General features: G+C 41.3%; 1 protein-coding gene across 3 annotated transcripts in view; it reads left to right on the top strand.

The window, feature by feature from the left end:
• Positions 1-15,995, top strand: part of LOC131591461 (tubulin--tyrosine ligase-like protein 12) — a 32,525-nt gene that overhangs the window by 4,026 nt on the left and 12,504 nt on the right. The window contains exons 2-7 of one of the 3 annotated variants that reach the window (XM_058862191.1): positions 3,364-3,425; positions 3,679-3,873; positions 7,987-8,162; positions 13,505-13,703; positions 14,879-15,038; positions 15,624-15,757. In XM_058862191.1, the coding sequence (XP_058718174.1) occupies positions 3,832-3,873; positions 7,987-8,162; positions 13,505-13,703; positions 14,879-15,038; positions 15,624-15,757 (711 nt within the window). In that variant the 5' untranslated portion in view covers positions 3,364-3,425; positions 3,679-3,831. The remainder of the gene's footprint in view (positions 1-3,363; positions 3,426-3,678; positions 3,874-7,986; positions 8,163-13,504; positions 13,704-14,878; positions 15,039-15,623; positions 15,758-15,995) is intronic. The other 2 variants (XM_058862192.1, XM_058862190.1) reach the window with 2 other exon arrangements.

Raw genomic sequence — 15,995 nt, forward strand, 5'->3', positions numbered from 1 at the left:
TCTGTTTTCTTAAAAAAAAAATAAAAATGAGATGTACTTCTGTTATAAATATCAACACAAAACCATACACACAATGAATAAGAACCTATAACAGTTTAAAAATCAATTAAATAATAAACATTATTAATAATATATATAATATAAAACTACTATTAATTACTAATACACTGCACCAGCATCCCATAGTTAGCAAACAGACAGAAACAAAAAAATCAGTGAAGGATAATCGCCTCTGGAAATGATTCTCCAAGCTCACTTCAAAATTGATCCAGCTGTCATATTAATAGGGTTAAATTGCTGAGTCAAAAAGTGACTCAAATACTGATTTGGTACAGAAAACATCTGGATCTGTTGGCAAACATTCCATCCAGGTAGAGTCAAGGCTTGGCCAGGGCCTAGGCTTTAAACTGGAAAGATGCCTCTTAACTCATTTCTAAAACAAGGTTCTCAATAGTAGCAGTTATGAGATGCTTACAGCACAGCAAACTGTTGAAATGCATTTGTGCAAAGCAAATGATCAGGAGCCTTAGGTACCAGACCAATTAAACCATGCAGCAGTTGGTTTAATCTGAAGCCTCTCCCATGGCATCTGATCCTTGGCAATGGCACACCTTCTTAAAATTCTGGAAACACTGAAAAATAAGAAACCTATAAAAAACAAAACTGCAGAGATTGCAACAAACAATAGAACTCCCAATGAAGTCGAGGGTGTCACAGATTGCATTCACTTCTATCCACAAGCAGGTTTCATCAGTGTTCTATCATAGCTGTCTCAGTTGTGGCTATCTTCATTTCTCTAAGAAAAATAACTATACTTTGCAGTTTAGACAAGTGTCTCCAATAAAACATAAAACAATTTAAATTAAACAATATTTAAACCTAATAATAATTATTTATGACAAAAGGAAATAACAAAACTTAACCTTAAAAGAATATCTAAGTTATAAAATGTAACTTAAAAACATTCAAGCCTAAACATAATAAAACTTGACTATTCTTAATTCTATTAACACTTAATCTATATTAAATAAAAGCATAACTTAATCTTATTCTGTTACTACAAAAACAGCTAAAAGTTTGATAATATACCTTTTAAACACAGTATAACAATAACAATAACATGGATTCACTATAAAGATTATAAAAATGTAACAAATGCATCACAATTCTATGTCATCTAGCTTTGAGAATAACCCACAATAACTGCAAATGTTACTAAAAATACTCATTCATAACAGGAATTTGCCTGGTATATGCTTAAATTGGTTAGGATTTTAAAGTGCAGTTTTTTAGAGAAAAACAACACCACCACAGGATTTGGCAAGTTGCCATTCAGCTTTTGTAGCACTTTTCAGAAACATTAAGTCCAATTTTTAAACTAAAATCCAAATTGGTATATATGCAATTATATGTGTTTTATATAACAAAAGGACTCACATTGAAATTACCTTATTAAAATTGTGGAAAAAACAAGCAAATAGATAATACATGCTCTATGTTAACTTTGTCTTGTAAAGTAAAGTTCTCTTAACTAATTATTTTTTTAAACCACAAATCTCTTCTGTAGATAACATTAATTGGAAGGTTTTCTTAGTAGCTGTAAATCGCACCATATTTTAACCCTAGGTTCTAAAACTAATTATTGCAAGACAACTTCTGTTAATATTCACCTTAAACACCTTTTTTTTTTTTAACTTTCAAAGAACCACAATAATTTCTCTAGTAAAACTCTAAAAATTGCAATTGCATAAACTCATAATTACTTAAAACACAAAATTAACTCTAAAAGGGTATATAAGAACATTTTGAAAACCCAATAAATCATGACTTTTTAACAAACTGGGTATTATCCCGGTGCTTTTTCTTAGAGAGGGAGCGGGGGGGTGGACTGCCCACTCTGCTACTGCTGTAGCTCTGCTGTTATCTTTCTTCACATTCTCTACATACTCTCGCAGAGAGGAAAAACAGAGAGAGAGGAAAAAAAACCTCACAAAGTTAGTTTTAACAAATGCAGATTTTTTTTTTCAATTTCTCTCTCGCTGTTCTCAGATAGAGGAAAAAAGGGCATGATTTTACAAAAGCAGGCTATGTTACACGAAAAGTCTCTCACGGCCAGGTGCTAACAATGGTGATCTTTGCAGCTTATCAGCGTGGCCTTGGAACTTTTCTTGCACTGCCTCTGCCCCCAGGGTGCCTTTGTTCTCTGCGCCCACCTCAGTGCTCCCCCATGTCCCCCTGGTTCGGGTGGAAACCAGTTTAAATTTGGCTTCTTTTCTTCCAGGGTAGTAAAGATGGAACTTAAATAAGATTGTAGTGTTAAAAGTGACTCCAAAAATGAAGCAAATATTTCTGGATGTATCACATCCTGCCATAACTGAACAGATTCTGTTCGTTGTTTCAGCGTTCGCTGTGGAACTTTTTTCTCATTATTTTCTTCTCTCTGACTCTCCCTCCCTCTCTCCAAGGGCAGCATAGATAGGAGAGCTTGCCCAGCAGTGGGAGGTAAAGGCATCTGCCGCTGTGACGCAGGTAGAATTACGAGGCTCACAGCTTCAGCATATCTCACTTTTCTGTTTTTTAAGGTATTAATTACAATCTGCCAAGTTTGACCGAGAGACAAAGTGTCCTTGCTCTTTTCCGTAATTGCCGTTTCCCATATAGAACCCTAAAATCCGCCCGTTCATTCACTGCAAAGAGCAGTGCTGGCACTACTAAATGCCCATGACAATTAGCCCATATAGTGAGCACATCCAGATTGTTTTCCCAGGCTGCTTCACCTCGTTTAACAAGGATGCTAAGAAGCAGTTTTTTCGCCGCCGCACATCCACTTCCATGCTAGCAGCAAACAGCGGGGGGGAAGGTCGCGATCCCTCTACAATGCCCCCGCCCCTCGGACTCCCCCAGCAACTTGCCCTCATTGATTCGCAAGCTGCCTATCTGGTACCGATCCAAGGCAGCATCTATCTGCACTCAGATCCGCTCCACCAACCTCGGTCCAAGGCTCCGTCCCACCGTGCATGGACCCACTGAAGCCCCCCTGCCCGCAGGGTGTCCCGTTTGAGCGCCAAATATTGAGAGACCCCCGAGCTGTTCACCAGCCTTCACAGAAGTAAACGTGAGCACCGTTTATTTCTATCTTTAGCACACCTTTTATAGGGTTCTACAGGGTCCGCAGGCAGAGCAAGCTACTATTGGCTAGTACACACAAGTTTACATTTTTTCCCATGTACACAAGAATATTGTTTTGCTTTACTCTCTCTTCTGCAGGCAAGTTTCAAGGATTTTAGCCCTTAATATCACGACTTATTTCAAAGGCTGGTTTGTGCAGACAGGCCTTTACTAATATATAAAATACATCAACAGTGACCTGTGGCTGAAATACTTGCTTGTTACCTGCTTTGCTGGGAGAATGTCACATTGAGAAGGTAAGACAGTAGACTGAGAAGAGACCCATGGTGGTGATGTTTTTACAGAGTCTGGGATGATGAAAGGCAGAAGGAAGAAAGCACGTGCCCTAAGGCAGCAGGTTGCTCCTGCTGCTTCATTTTACTTACAGTGGTGGCTGAGCATGCTGTTCCATAGTAGGTGTCCTAGTGTGTATGGAAAGAGACTTAATTATTTCAGTGAGCTTTGGAAGATGAAGCAAGCTGCTGAGATTGCTTGTCTCTACTCCTGCAGCTTCTGTTTTTTGTCCAGAAGAAGGACAAAAGGATATTGAGAAGATTGGGATGTCCAGGAAAAGTTACTGTGAGGAGTGCTGTGGACTGGGATAACCTCTTGAGGAGGTAGAGACAAAGCTACAGGACCTTGCTTAGAACTGGACCACTCAGGATGGTCCAGGCTGGAGGAGCAGCAGTAAAGAAAGAAAAGGAGGTGAGGGGAAGAGGTGAAATGGTTTTGGGAATCTAGGTAATAAAGTATAACTCAGGGTACAAAACCCCAGTAAAACACAGAGTGTAGGATGAGTTTCCTTGTTATATATGTAAAATATAGGAATTTTTCAATTGTCCTAACCTGCTGCAAAGATTAAAACTATCTAGCATAGAACTTGAAAAATTTGCATCGGTAATACAGATAAAATATCTCTTGCATTAATACCTCTAGAACCCAGCCCCAACAGCTGTTTTCCAACACTCTCACACATGTTTCAACATACAGAGTGAATGCACCCTCCCTCCACTGTGTACACCAAAGCCTGTGAGAAGTGGAGGGTTTGGGTTTCTTTTTTTAATTTACCTTGGGATCTGCTGGTTTCTTTTTGACAGCATTGTGTAATTGGATTGCTCATTCAAAACATGGTATAACTGCTAGATTGGTAAACCTGCCTTTATTTATTGATTTTGCATTTGGCATTCTTCTCAACAGAATGCTTCTCAATGCTTCCTCTCAACAGAAGCATTCAAGTTTCTGTTGAGAGCAAATTTTTTTGTGTCTCTGGCAGAAATTTGAAAAATAAAATACATGCATGTGTAATCATTCACTATAAGTGCTAAAATTTTATTTCTAGTGTAGTGGTTGTTTCTTATGCTAGTGGATAAACTGTATATATAGTATTAATGCCTGCATCTAATTTTATTAATAATATTTTTTTTCTATTCCAGCCATACGCTAAGTTATTTTGCAGGCTTCTCTGTATTGCAGGAAGATTTTTTAGCCCTCAGATGTTGCTGGCAAAAGACTGCTTAGAGTTTCTTCCCAGTTAGAAATGGAGGCTGTTAATTAATTTAGAAAAAAATAAGAAAAAACTTAGAAGGAATGCAGCATCATGATACTCCTAGGCTTTATTTTTTAGAGCAGTGGAGGGCAGCCTGTTGCTCAGAGGTTACCTGTGGCCTTCAAAGCAGTTTGCAGTGTGCCTTAAAAGAATTTTCTGGAGATGCCTGCGTGTAATTGTCATGACATGTGCCTGCTTTGGTATCAAATTCTCATTTGCTGCAGTTGGTTACTTTGGAACTGCACCTGAACATGGAGAGGGAGGGATTTTGCCCAAACATGTTTTGCTTGCAAGAAGTAGTGCTGCTGAAATGTGTTGGTACCCTTTTGCTGTCTAGAGGTTATTGGTTGCTCTGATGGAATACTTAATGTGAGCTCTCCCTGTCCTGCTTCAAGCCGAAGATTACTTCTCAGATTGGTGGTGTGATCTTATCCAGCTGGTTTTTGCTTAAGGAGCTTACTTAAGATTCCCTTAATGGTTCTGCTGAGTTAATAGGTTCAGTGTTACAGCCTGGCTCAAAGGGAGGGAGGAAGAGGGGAGACACAAAACTATCTGTGTATCCACACTGACAACGAGGTGCTTCTGCCAAATCCATCAGTGAACTACTGAACTGCTTGTATTATCAATTATGAGTTTAAAGAACAACAAAACCACAAAAAGCCTGATTAAGGTGGTCTTGAGCTGCTGCTGCAACAAGCATGATTTGCTTTGGATGAGGAATACACATAATTCACTTTTATAAGTTTATAAATTCTCTGGGATAAATTTTGTGTTAAGCATAATTCTGTAAAGGTATTAAAAGAGGAGATTTTTTGCTAAATACAACTGCTGCAGCCTCATGCATCTGGTGATTTGTCAGAAGGAGAGACCAAAACTTTGCCTTAGGGCGTTTGGAATCCCTTCATTTTTTGAAGTCTTGAGATTATATTTAATTTAAAAAAATAAAATATAAACCCAACAGCTTCCCTTTCGTGTTGTGGAAGAACTTGGTATTCATTGTGGGTGTTTGGTAAACGGATGGAGCCTGTCGTGAGCAAAGGCTGCGTCTGAGTCAGCCGCTGGTTCACCTTGTATCCCTCTCACAAACTCTTTAAGACAAAAGCTAAGTGTGGAAAACACACACAGTGCCACACTGCGGCACATGTCAAGTGGCTCCCCTGCATCACACTTGCACTTCTCATTTTCTAATGGCTCCCAGTCACTTGTCTGTCACTTCTTTGCTGGCTAATGAGGTTGTTGAGGATGGCCCTTGATCCAGCAGCAGGCGCAGTCAAGTGTCACTTCAGGGAAGAGTGGAACATGTTTCCTGGCACACTGCATTTGCTGGCTGCCATGGGCTGGAGTTAGCATATGTGCCCTGAGCCAGTCCAGGGAGCTTACCCAGCTGGGAGCCAACCTGACAAAAATTAATTGTGAGCACAGGGAGGGGCTCTTCTTTTGCTGGGATCTGCCTGCAGCTACGTGAATTTCAATGACTACAAATTTTCAAGGCAACTGTGCAGACTTAAAAAATCATTAGAGGCTACTATTAGAACAACAAGAAGTTATGATACTGCTTAATACTGAGTAATATTGTCCTCTTCTAGCAGCTGGAAAACTAGAAGTAAGGTGGAACTGCTATTTTGATACCTGCTGAAGTGAAAGAAACTAAGTTTCTGATTTTTATTTTTTTTAAATAGGTGTGTTTTAATCTCCTGTAAGTTTGTTTGCAGAGTAATTTTCTTTACCCTAAAAAAATGCGTATGTATGTATTAGCCAACATACTGGTAGCATCCCCTTAGCATTTAGGTAAGAAGCTGTGTGCTAAGAAGCTGTTAGCTAATAACAGCTAATAGCTGTTAGCTATTGTTAGCACCTGGAAGGCATCCCTGACCATGGCAGGAGGGATGGAACCGAGATGATCTTTTAAGGTCACTTCTAACCAAAGACATTCTATGATTTTTTTATCCACCATGGCCCCCTCCCCTTGCCTTCCACCATTCCAGAGGAAAATATCATCCCCTGTTCCTCAGAAGGGAATTTCAGATACTTCTCCACTTGTATCTGCTTTATGAACTGTGGCTTAAGATGAGAAGTAGCTGTTGTTCCCCTGCTGACTTCCTCCGTCTTTGAGCAGCTGTCTGCTTTTTCTAGCTGTCCTTTCTTCACAAATGTGGAGTTGATTTCCTCACCCTCCTGTTGACACTTAGCAAAAATAATTGTCCTATGGAAACACTCACCTGAACAAATGAAAACTTGCTGCTGCTACTGGCATTTTACAGCTAAGAAGTTGTCAATTTACAGAAGTAATGATTTTTAATCATTTTTAATGTAGCATTGCAGGCTGTTTGTTGAACCATTGCAGGTTTGGAGTATTGAACCAGTAACTCTAGAGCTCACACTTTAGACCTTTCTCCCTCCCTGCTACTTTTTAGTCAGATTGAGGCAAAGGATTTGTCTGCCCATGCCTGGTTTATTAGGTAGTGTGTGAGTGATTCTAGCAAAATAATTCTCTCTGAAAAATTTCAGCTGTCTTTTGAGGCTTTACCTATTTTTGTCTTCCTAAAAGCGTATGTTCATTTTGAAACTATGAAAGTTGTCAGCAGGGTCTTGGTTCTGCCAGAAAGGCAAGCTCACTGTTTGGCAAGGGAGCCTTGACTGTCCTCACTTCTATGTATTCTAGATGTAGTGAACCCAGAGTAGGCAAGAATGTAAACAAACCCCTTTCAGCACCTTGGTAGAGATAAGTGTATAAAACTTATCTTCATATATAGCAGCATAAGGAATCTCCCAATTTACCTGGAGGGGAATGAGCGTTGACAGTTTCTTTCATAGGGAAAGAAGAGAGGGATTTCTGAGATTTCTTAGCTGGTTCAGAACTCAATTGGGAAAAGCTCTTTTTCTTCAGGGACCTTAGGGTACTTTAGTACAGTTGTGGAGCCTCAGTTTTGCAGATCTTAAATGACTTAATTTAGCAAAGGTTGAACAAAGGTATTCTGTTTTCAGCCTCTAAAATTCTTAATGAGGCATTAAACTGATAGACAATCATCAGTAGACGTGTTGGTGCCAAAGAAACCAACAAAGCTTCCTACCAATATTAACTAAAGAGACTTCCCAAACAAACAGCTATGTTAAAATGTGAAAGAATAAATACTGTTGTTCATTCAAATCTTAAGTCAAAAATGCCAATTTTTATCAGATTACAGGGAAGAAATGTCTGCAGGTGTTGCATTGTGCATGTCAGGGTACTGCCTTATCCAGTTGCGTGATATTTTGTGCACTTCCCATCTCAGGTATTTGATGCTGGTGATTACTTTGGAATAATGCAAGTAGAAGAGGTGGATGAGGAGGAAGAAGTTGATGAAGAAATGGAAGAACAGTTTAAAAAGAAACCAAATCCTGGAAATGGGCCTTGTTTCAAAGTTATTGTAACTAATGAGAATGGACTTCAAGCCTCCAATCCTGATAGGTGAGTTGTGATTTTGAAAATAGTGTTCAGTCTTTGAGTAGTGTGAAACCCTAAAATGATGATAGTTTACTTTGAGACTTGTTTGATTCTCTTCAGAAATCCTCTTTTCCAACTCTAAGACATAGCTGCATATTTGAAGGAAGATGCATGCTTTGAAGCAAAGGGTACTGGGAGTGCAAATATCTTAATGTGATTCCTTTTTAAATCATGCAGGAAGATACTTAAAAATTGGTTTTAGTAAACTCAGGGAGAAAATAGGGAAAAGGCAACCTTGAAATGATTTCTGCAGAAATAAAGCAAACCTTTGTATCTTCAAGACTGTGTGCCTGTGGAAAAAACAACTAACTACTTGTAATCACCACAAATCTCATGCCAAGAAGGTACTCACAGTAATATTCTGTGGGCTATTACATATCCTTCAGGTGGCTAAAGTATAATTCAAGAGCGTGGTCATGTGCATGCATGTAGAATTGAATGTATCAAATTACTGTTCTCTTGCTTACAAATCAGCTTATCTGTCATGAATACAAGACTAGGAGGCATCTAAAACTAGAATAAAGTTGTGTAAGAAAACTTTACATTATAGTACTGCTTCTTGTGTTCTTACTGGTTTCAAACATAGAAGAGGGTATTTGTCGTACATTAATGAAAAGCAGTGAGATGCCTCTGCAGAAGATCGAAATGCAATTCTGCTCAGTTCTATAAAACTCCTGTGAGACCTTTCATACTTTTTAGATATTAGGTAAACATGCAAAATCTAAACATTTAAATTAGGCCTGTTGAATAAAATCAACAAAGAATCATAGTTATGTGCCTTTACATCCCTGCCTTAACCTAAGTAATCACCTTTCTAAATCTGAGAATGCACTTAAATTATCAAGTTCAAAACCAGCTCCTGTGATAATCTTGGGCTTCCTTGCAACATTCAGGTGTGTGAATATGGGAGCAGAACACCAACACACCTGTTTGCTAACATTTTCAAAGAGCTTGACTTTAGCATTCTCTGGAGCCTCTAATTTTAACATTAAGTGAGGTTTAATGTGTGTGGAATCTGGGATACAATAATTGTTCAACCATACTTGCCCTATGTGACAGCTGACATGTTTTTAACTTTCTGAAATATGGGTGTTGTGGGGGGTTTTTTGTATGATTTGGGCATTTTGCTAGCAAGTAGAATTCAGATTTTTCTCTGTATTGGTTCAGTCAGATGATATAATCAAAACATGTGGAACCCCTCTGTTTGAAAAACTGTCGTTTTCTTCTAAAAGTCATGTGGCCTAAACAAGGGTTAAACTTGTCAAGGGAAGTTGCACCAGATATGTATGGTTTTATTTTGGTTTAGATTGTAATTTTTTTAACAATGCAATTTTTTTCTAAAAATAGCTTGATGACACACCCCACCCCTACCAAAAAAAGAAGAAAACAAACCAAATAGAAACAATCAAAAATTATCGCTTATTTTCTTTCAATAGCATATACAGGCTTCTGATGATCAGACTTCTCCACCTGGCTTTACAGATGACAGTAGATGTCACAGACCTCATGGCTAAGAAGGTCCTCAAGTAATTTTTCAAAATGGTGTATATTTTTCAAAATACTTTTTCTGTTTCAGGCAAGAATATCAGGTTGATGCAGTAGAGTTAATAGTGATTAAAAGGGAAGCCATTTATGTAGTTGGTTTTTAAAGGGAATAAGTTCACAAACTGAGTGCCTGTTCTTTATTTGCTCCTCATTTTCATGGAAATGCTCACTAATGCACCATAAGCTTTCTAGAGCGAAATCAGAGTGTAAATTACTGCTGGAGAGTTGCTCCTACCCTGCAATGCTGCAGTGTGTGCTCTGGGAATGACTTTGTGACTAAGAGCAGATTAGCTATCACACTGTCTCCAGGGAAATCACAGAATGACTAGGTTGGAAGAGACCTTCAAGATCATCGAGTCCAAGCCATACCTCAACTAAACCATGGCACCAAGTGCCATATCCAGTCTTTTTTTAAACACATCCAGGGATGGTGACTCCACCACCGCCCCAGGCAGACCACTCCAGTATTTTATCACTCTTTCTGTGAAGAACTTCTTCCTAATGTCCAACCTAAATTTTCCTTGGCACATCTTAAGACTGCGGCCTCTCGTTCTGTCAGTTGCTGCCTGGTGAAAGAGACCCACCCCCACCTGACTGCAACCTCCTTTCGGGAAGTTGTAGAGAGTGATAAGGTCACCTCTGAGTCTCCTTTTCTCCAGGCTAAAAAATCCCAGCTCCCTCAGCCATTCCTCACAGAGTTTGTGTTCCCAGTCCCTCATCAGCCTCATTCCCTCCTCTGGACGCGCTCAAGCGTCTCAACATCCTTCCTGAACTGAGAGGCCAGAACTGGACACAGCACTCATGGAGCAGCCTCACCAGTGCCGAGTACAGGGGAAGAATGACCTCCCTGCTCCTGCTGGCCACACTACTCCTGATCCAGGCCAGGATACCATTGGCCTTCTTGGCCACCAGGGCACACTGCTGGCTCATGGTCATCCAGCTGTCACCAGTACCCCCAGGTCCCTTTCTGCCTGGGCACTGTCCAGCCACACTGTCCCCAGCCTGTAGCACTGCAGTGAGTTATTGTGGCCAAAATGCAGGACTCGGCACTTGGACTTATTAAACTTCATCGCATTGGACTTTGCTCAGTCATCTGAATGTTCCAGGTCTCTCTGCAGAGCCATCCTACCTGCCAGCAGATCAACACACACTCCCAGCTTAGTGTCATCTGCAAATTTACTAGTGAAAGTCTGAATACCCTCATCCATGTCATCAGTATAAATACTGAACAGGACTGGCCCTGGCACAGACCCCTGAGGGACACCACTGGTGACTGGCTGCCAGCTGGATGCAGCACCATTCACCACCACTCCCTGGGCCCAGCCATCCAGCCAGTTCTTAACCCAGCAAAGAGTGCTCCTGTCCAAGCCAAGGGCTGCCAGTTTTTCCAGGAGTATGCTGTGGGAGATAGTGTCAGAGGCCTTGCTGCAGGCCAACTAGGCAACATCCACAGCCTTTCTAGCATCCGCCAGGCAGTCACCTGGTCTGAGAGGTCTCTACAAGGAGACCAGGTTGGTCAAACACAACCTACCTCTCCTAAAGCTATGCTGGCTGGGTCTGATCCCCTGGCCGTCCTAAGTGCTGCATGATGACACTCAGTATAAGCTGCTCTATTACCTTACCTGGTACTGAGGTCAGGCTGACTGGCCTATAGTTACCAGGATCCCCCATCCCACCCTTTTATGAATGGGTGTCACATTGCCCAGCTTCCAGTCATGTGGAAACTCACCAGTGAGCCAGAACTGTTGGTAAATGATGAAGAGTGGCTTCGCAAGCTCATCTGGCAGCTCCCTCATCACCCTGGGATGGATTATCTGGTCCCATAGATTTATGAACATCCAGGCAGCTCAACAGTTCTTTGACAGCCTCCTTCTGGATAACGGGGACCATTCTGCCCGTTGCCACCATCTACCAACCCAGGAGGACAGTTGTCCTGAAAAAAAATTGCTTTCCCACTGAAGACTGAGGCAAAGAAGGCATTAAGCACTTCTGCCTACTCTTCATCTGCAGTTACTAAGTTCCCTCCCTTATCCAATAAAGAACAAAGGTTCGTCTTGCTCTTCCTTTTACCATTAATATATTGTAAAAACTTTTTTTATTGTCTTTTACAGAAGTTGCCATTTTATGTTCAAACTGACCTTTGGCCTCTCTAATTTCCTACATGCTCTAACAGCCCCCCTTAAATATTTCGTGAGAGACCTGACCCTCCTTCCAAAGATGGTACATCCTTTTTTTGTTCCTAAGTTCCTGCAGAACCTCCTTTCCCATCCAGGCTGGACGTTTACTTTGTCTTTAAGCATACAGGGATAGTTTGTTCCTGTGCCCTCAAGATCTCTCTTTTGAAGCATGTCCACCTTTCCTGCACTCCTTTGTTTTCAAGGGCTGCTTCCCAAGGAACTGTCTGATTAAGTCTCCTAAATAGGCCAAAGTCTGCCCTCCAGAAGTCCAGTATAAAAGTCTTATTTTTGTTCCTCCTGATTTCACTAAATATCAAGAATTTTATAATTTCATGATCACTGTGCCCCAAGCGGCGTCCAACCACCACGTCGCCCACCAGCCCATCTCTATTTGCAAACAACAGGTCTAACATAGTCCCTCCCCTGGTGGGTTCACCCACCAGCTGCAACAAAAAATTGTCCTCCATGCACTCCAAAAATTTCCTGGATTGCCTCTTTTCTACTATGTTAAGTTCCCAGCAGATGTTTGGCAGGTTGAAGTTGCCTACAAGAGCAAGGGCTGGTGATCCTGAGACGTTCTCCAACTGCTTATAGAATAAGTTGTCCACCTCTTATTCCTGGTTGGATGGATGATAGACTCCCAGTAGGATGTCAGCCTTGTTGGCCTTTCCCTTAGTTCTTATCCATAGGCACTCAACTTCATCGTCATTAGTTTCAATACCCATGGCATCAAAAACCTCCCTAATATAAAGGACCACCCCTCCACCTCTCCTCCCTTTTCTGTCTCTTCTGAAGAGCTTGTAGCCATTCAGTGCAGAGCTCCAGCTGTGTGAGTCATGCCACCACATTTTTGTGATGGTGACTACATCCTTTGCTCTTGCACCATGGCTTCCAGCTCTTCTTGTTCAGTACCCATGCTGTGTTCATTAGTATACATGCCCCTCAGCTGAGCTGCTGATCTCACCCCTAACTCAGGCTTACCATCCTTGGGCCTCCTTTCAGAGAGCCCAGCTGCATCCCCTTCCCCCTTCAAACCTAGTTTAAAGCCCTCTCAATAAGTTCTGCCAGTTCATGAGCTAAAATGCTTCTGCCCTTAACAGAGAGATGGAGCCCATCCAGTTTTAGCAGGCCAGGTGCCATAAAAGTTACCCCATGATCAAAAAACCCAAAATTCTGCTGATGACACCAACCCTTGAGCCACTGGTTGATAATGGGGGCTCTCCTGTTCCTTCCATCATTTGTATCTGCCATCATATGGACTGAGGAAAAGACTACTTGTGCCCTAAAGTCCTTTTTAATTGCCCTAACACTCCTCCTTTTGATTTCATCATTGCCAGCCTGATGTATCAGCAGTGGGTAATAATCAGACAGCTGAATCAGCCCAGAAGTCCCTCAGTGATATCCTGTATCCAGGCCCCAGGGAGGCAGCAGACCTCCCTGTGCCCTAGGTCCAGTCAACATATGGGGCCCTCTGTTCCCCTCAGAAGGGAGTCACCCACTAATGCAGCTTTTATTCAGAGCATGTGGCTGTATGTGTGTGAGAACGCCAGGGTGTAACACTGTAAAACCCAAACTCTCCTGCAGCGTGTTCCTCATCGACCACGCCTGGACGTACCGTGTGGAGCATGCCCGACAGCAGCTGCGCATTGTGCCTGGCCTGCTGCACAGGATGGCCAACCTCATGGGCATCCCCTTCCACGGAGAGGTCCCAGACGAGGGCAGCATCGAGCAAGTGGTGCAGGAAATGTGGAAATACAACCAGACCTACCAACTCTCTCAAGGGGTAAGACTCTACAGGTTGCTAAAAATTTTGGGGTGAAGATGCTCCAGTACATGAATATTAACTAAGATCCTTACAGGCATTCCTTCTATTTGGAAGAAAAGGAAATGCTACTTTTAGGGTGTGTGGGTAGGACCACACCAGATTTGGCCACCCTGCTCTCTGTAGTCCTTCAGCACTGTACCAGCATTTCTTGAGCCTTTAAACACTTTCAAATGCACATGTGCCATTTTTGAGGGAATACAGCCCTTGGGGTGCAGGTGAAAAACGTGTTGTAGGGTTTGCAGCAGAGCTCCAAGGTCTTTTTGAGTCTTTCAAATTAAAGAGGAGAAAGTTGAATTCTTTAGCCTCAGCCCTATGCAGAATGGACAAGGCTAACCCTGAGCAGTGAGAGCATGATCAGACTGCCCCTACTAGCTCAGGGTCTTGAGATTGTTCTCTGGACTGGTCATCTTAATTGATGAATTAAGCTCAAATTTAGCTCACACTAGAATCAGGTCTGAAAAGTCCCTGAGGAGATTCATTGTGATTTTTTCCGTAAATGAAAGGGAAAATCAGAACAGTATCTCTGTCCTTCTACGCTATCTCTTTGTTACTCAATTTATTATTAATAGCTTGTGAGTCAAATGGAATTACCTGTGTTACCACTTGAAAAGTGATTTTCCAGAAGACAGTTAATTCAACGTGTGGTTGAATTTATCTTCTGTTCACTTTTCTGGGAAATATCTCAAGTCTAATCTCTCTGCTCCATTCCTGCCTCCATAAAAATACCAAAGTAGTGCTACCAAGCAATTTAAGGTTTCAGGATATTTTTTCACGACGGGTGTTGCAGGAAGGAGCGCTTTGATGATGCAGCCTCAACACTCGTAGCTACTGTTAGTGCAGGCTGCAGTTTTGCTCTCCTTCACTCTCAAACTTCAAATACTTTTTAGCTAATTGATTCTGAGAGAAACTGAATGAAAACTAGTCCTACCAAGCAGCCTTCTGCTGGCTTAGCTCTCTTAAGCAGCTGGTTTGGTTCAGGGAAAGCAGGTCTGGTAGGCAATAGCAGTAGCACAAGAAAGAGGAGGTTAAAGCAGGAATCTGAGAAGTGGTGTAGGGGTGCTGCCAGTGCCTGTCTCACAGAGCTTTTCCTGCAGTCCAGTGTGTGAGATGTCTCCCTCTGTTTATTCATGCAGACTGCAGAGGAGAAGGTTCCTGTCTGGTACATCATGGATGAATTCGGATCACGCATTCAGCATTCAGACCAGCCGAGTTTTGCAGCAGCACCTCTGTTTTATATGCCTCAACAAATTGCTTACACAGTTCTCTGGCCTTTGAGAGACCTTGAAACTGGTGGTGAGTGTGTGTCTGAGGAGGGTTTTCTTTAATGCTTGCAATAGAAAATGGGCCAGTTGTTACAAAATCATTGAGCATTTCACAGTAGAACAAATGTTTCAAGACCAAAAATAGCTATATTCTCATAACACTGTCAAGTATAAAAGTTCTGTCTGGTATTTCTGTGTTTTAAGATAGAGACATTTTACCAGTCAAAAAATATTGCTATTGTTTTATTGACAGAGAACTTAAATCTTGCATCACTGCCTAAGTGAAACTGCAAATTCAGTCATCTGAAGGGTTAAAAAAAAAATCCTTAAAGTCTGTGTTTGTAGTTTTGAGTCAGAAAGTCAGGATCTGAAAGTTGGGAAACACCAGTCCAATGATTTATTCCTGTAATCTTGACCAGGGGCCACCCTGTGCCTCCATCATGTGGAGAAGATAAGCATCCTAAATAATACTCTTTTTATTCATGTTTCTTTAATTATCTCTAATTTTTTATATAAATAACAATATTTGTGCTGGTATTGACTGTACAGCTGTTATTTGAAGATTTTCAGTGGGAATGAAAGGCAGTTCCTAAAGGCTCTCCTGGTTTTGCTGCAGATGAAGTCACTCGTGATTACACTTACGGGGAGACGGATCGCCTGATCAGGAAGTGTGTTTTGTTACCCTGGGTGCCTACTGAAGTGTTGGATGTCAGCTGTTTTACTCCAGAACCACCAGATGAGCATTACCAGGTATGATTTTAACAAGTTAATTCCATATCTTATCTCTGTTAAGAAGAGGCAGTGTCTAAAAAAGCATGGCAGGAATTCCGATTTTGCTTCTTTTTAAGCTTAAAGACTGATTCAGAGGACAGCCATTAAACTAAAAAAACAATTCAAAGCACCATGAGACAAGAAATGTCTTAAATTTATATGTGATTTCTAAGTATTTAAATACTGGAGCAACATAAATGAGTTCTAATATTTTATT

The sequence above is a fragment of the Poecile atricapillus genome, chromosome W, assembly GCF_030490865.1.
Source record: "Poecile atricapillus isolate bPoeAtr1 chromosome W, bPoeAtr1.hap1, whole genome shotgun sequence".
Taxonomy (NCBI): Eukaryota; Metazoa; Chordata; class Aves; order Passeriformes; family Paridae; genus Poecile; species Poecile atricapillus.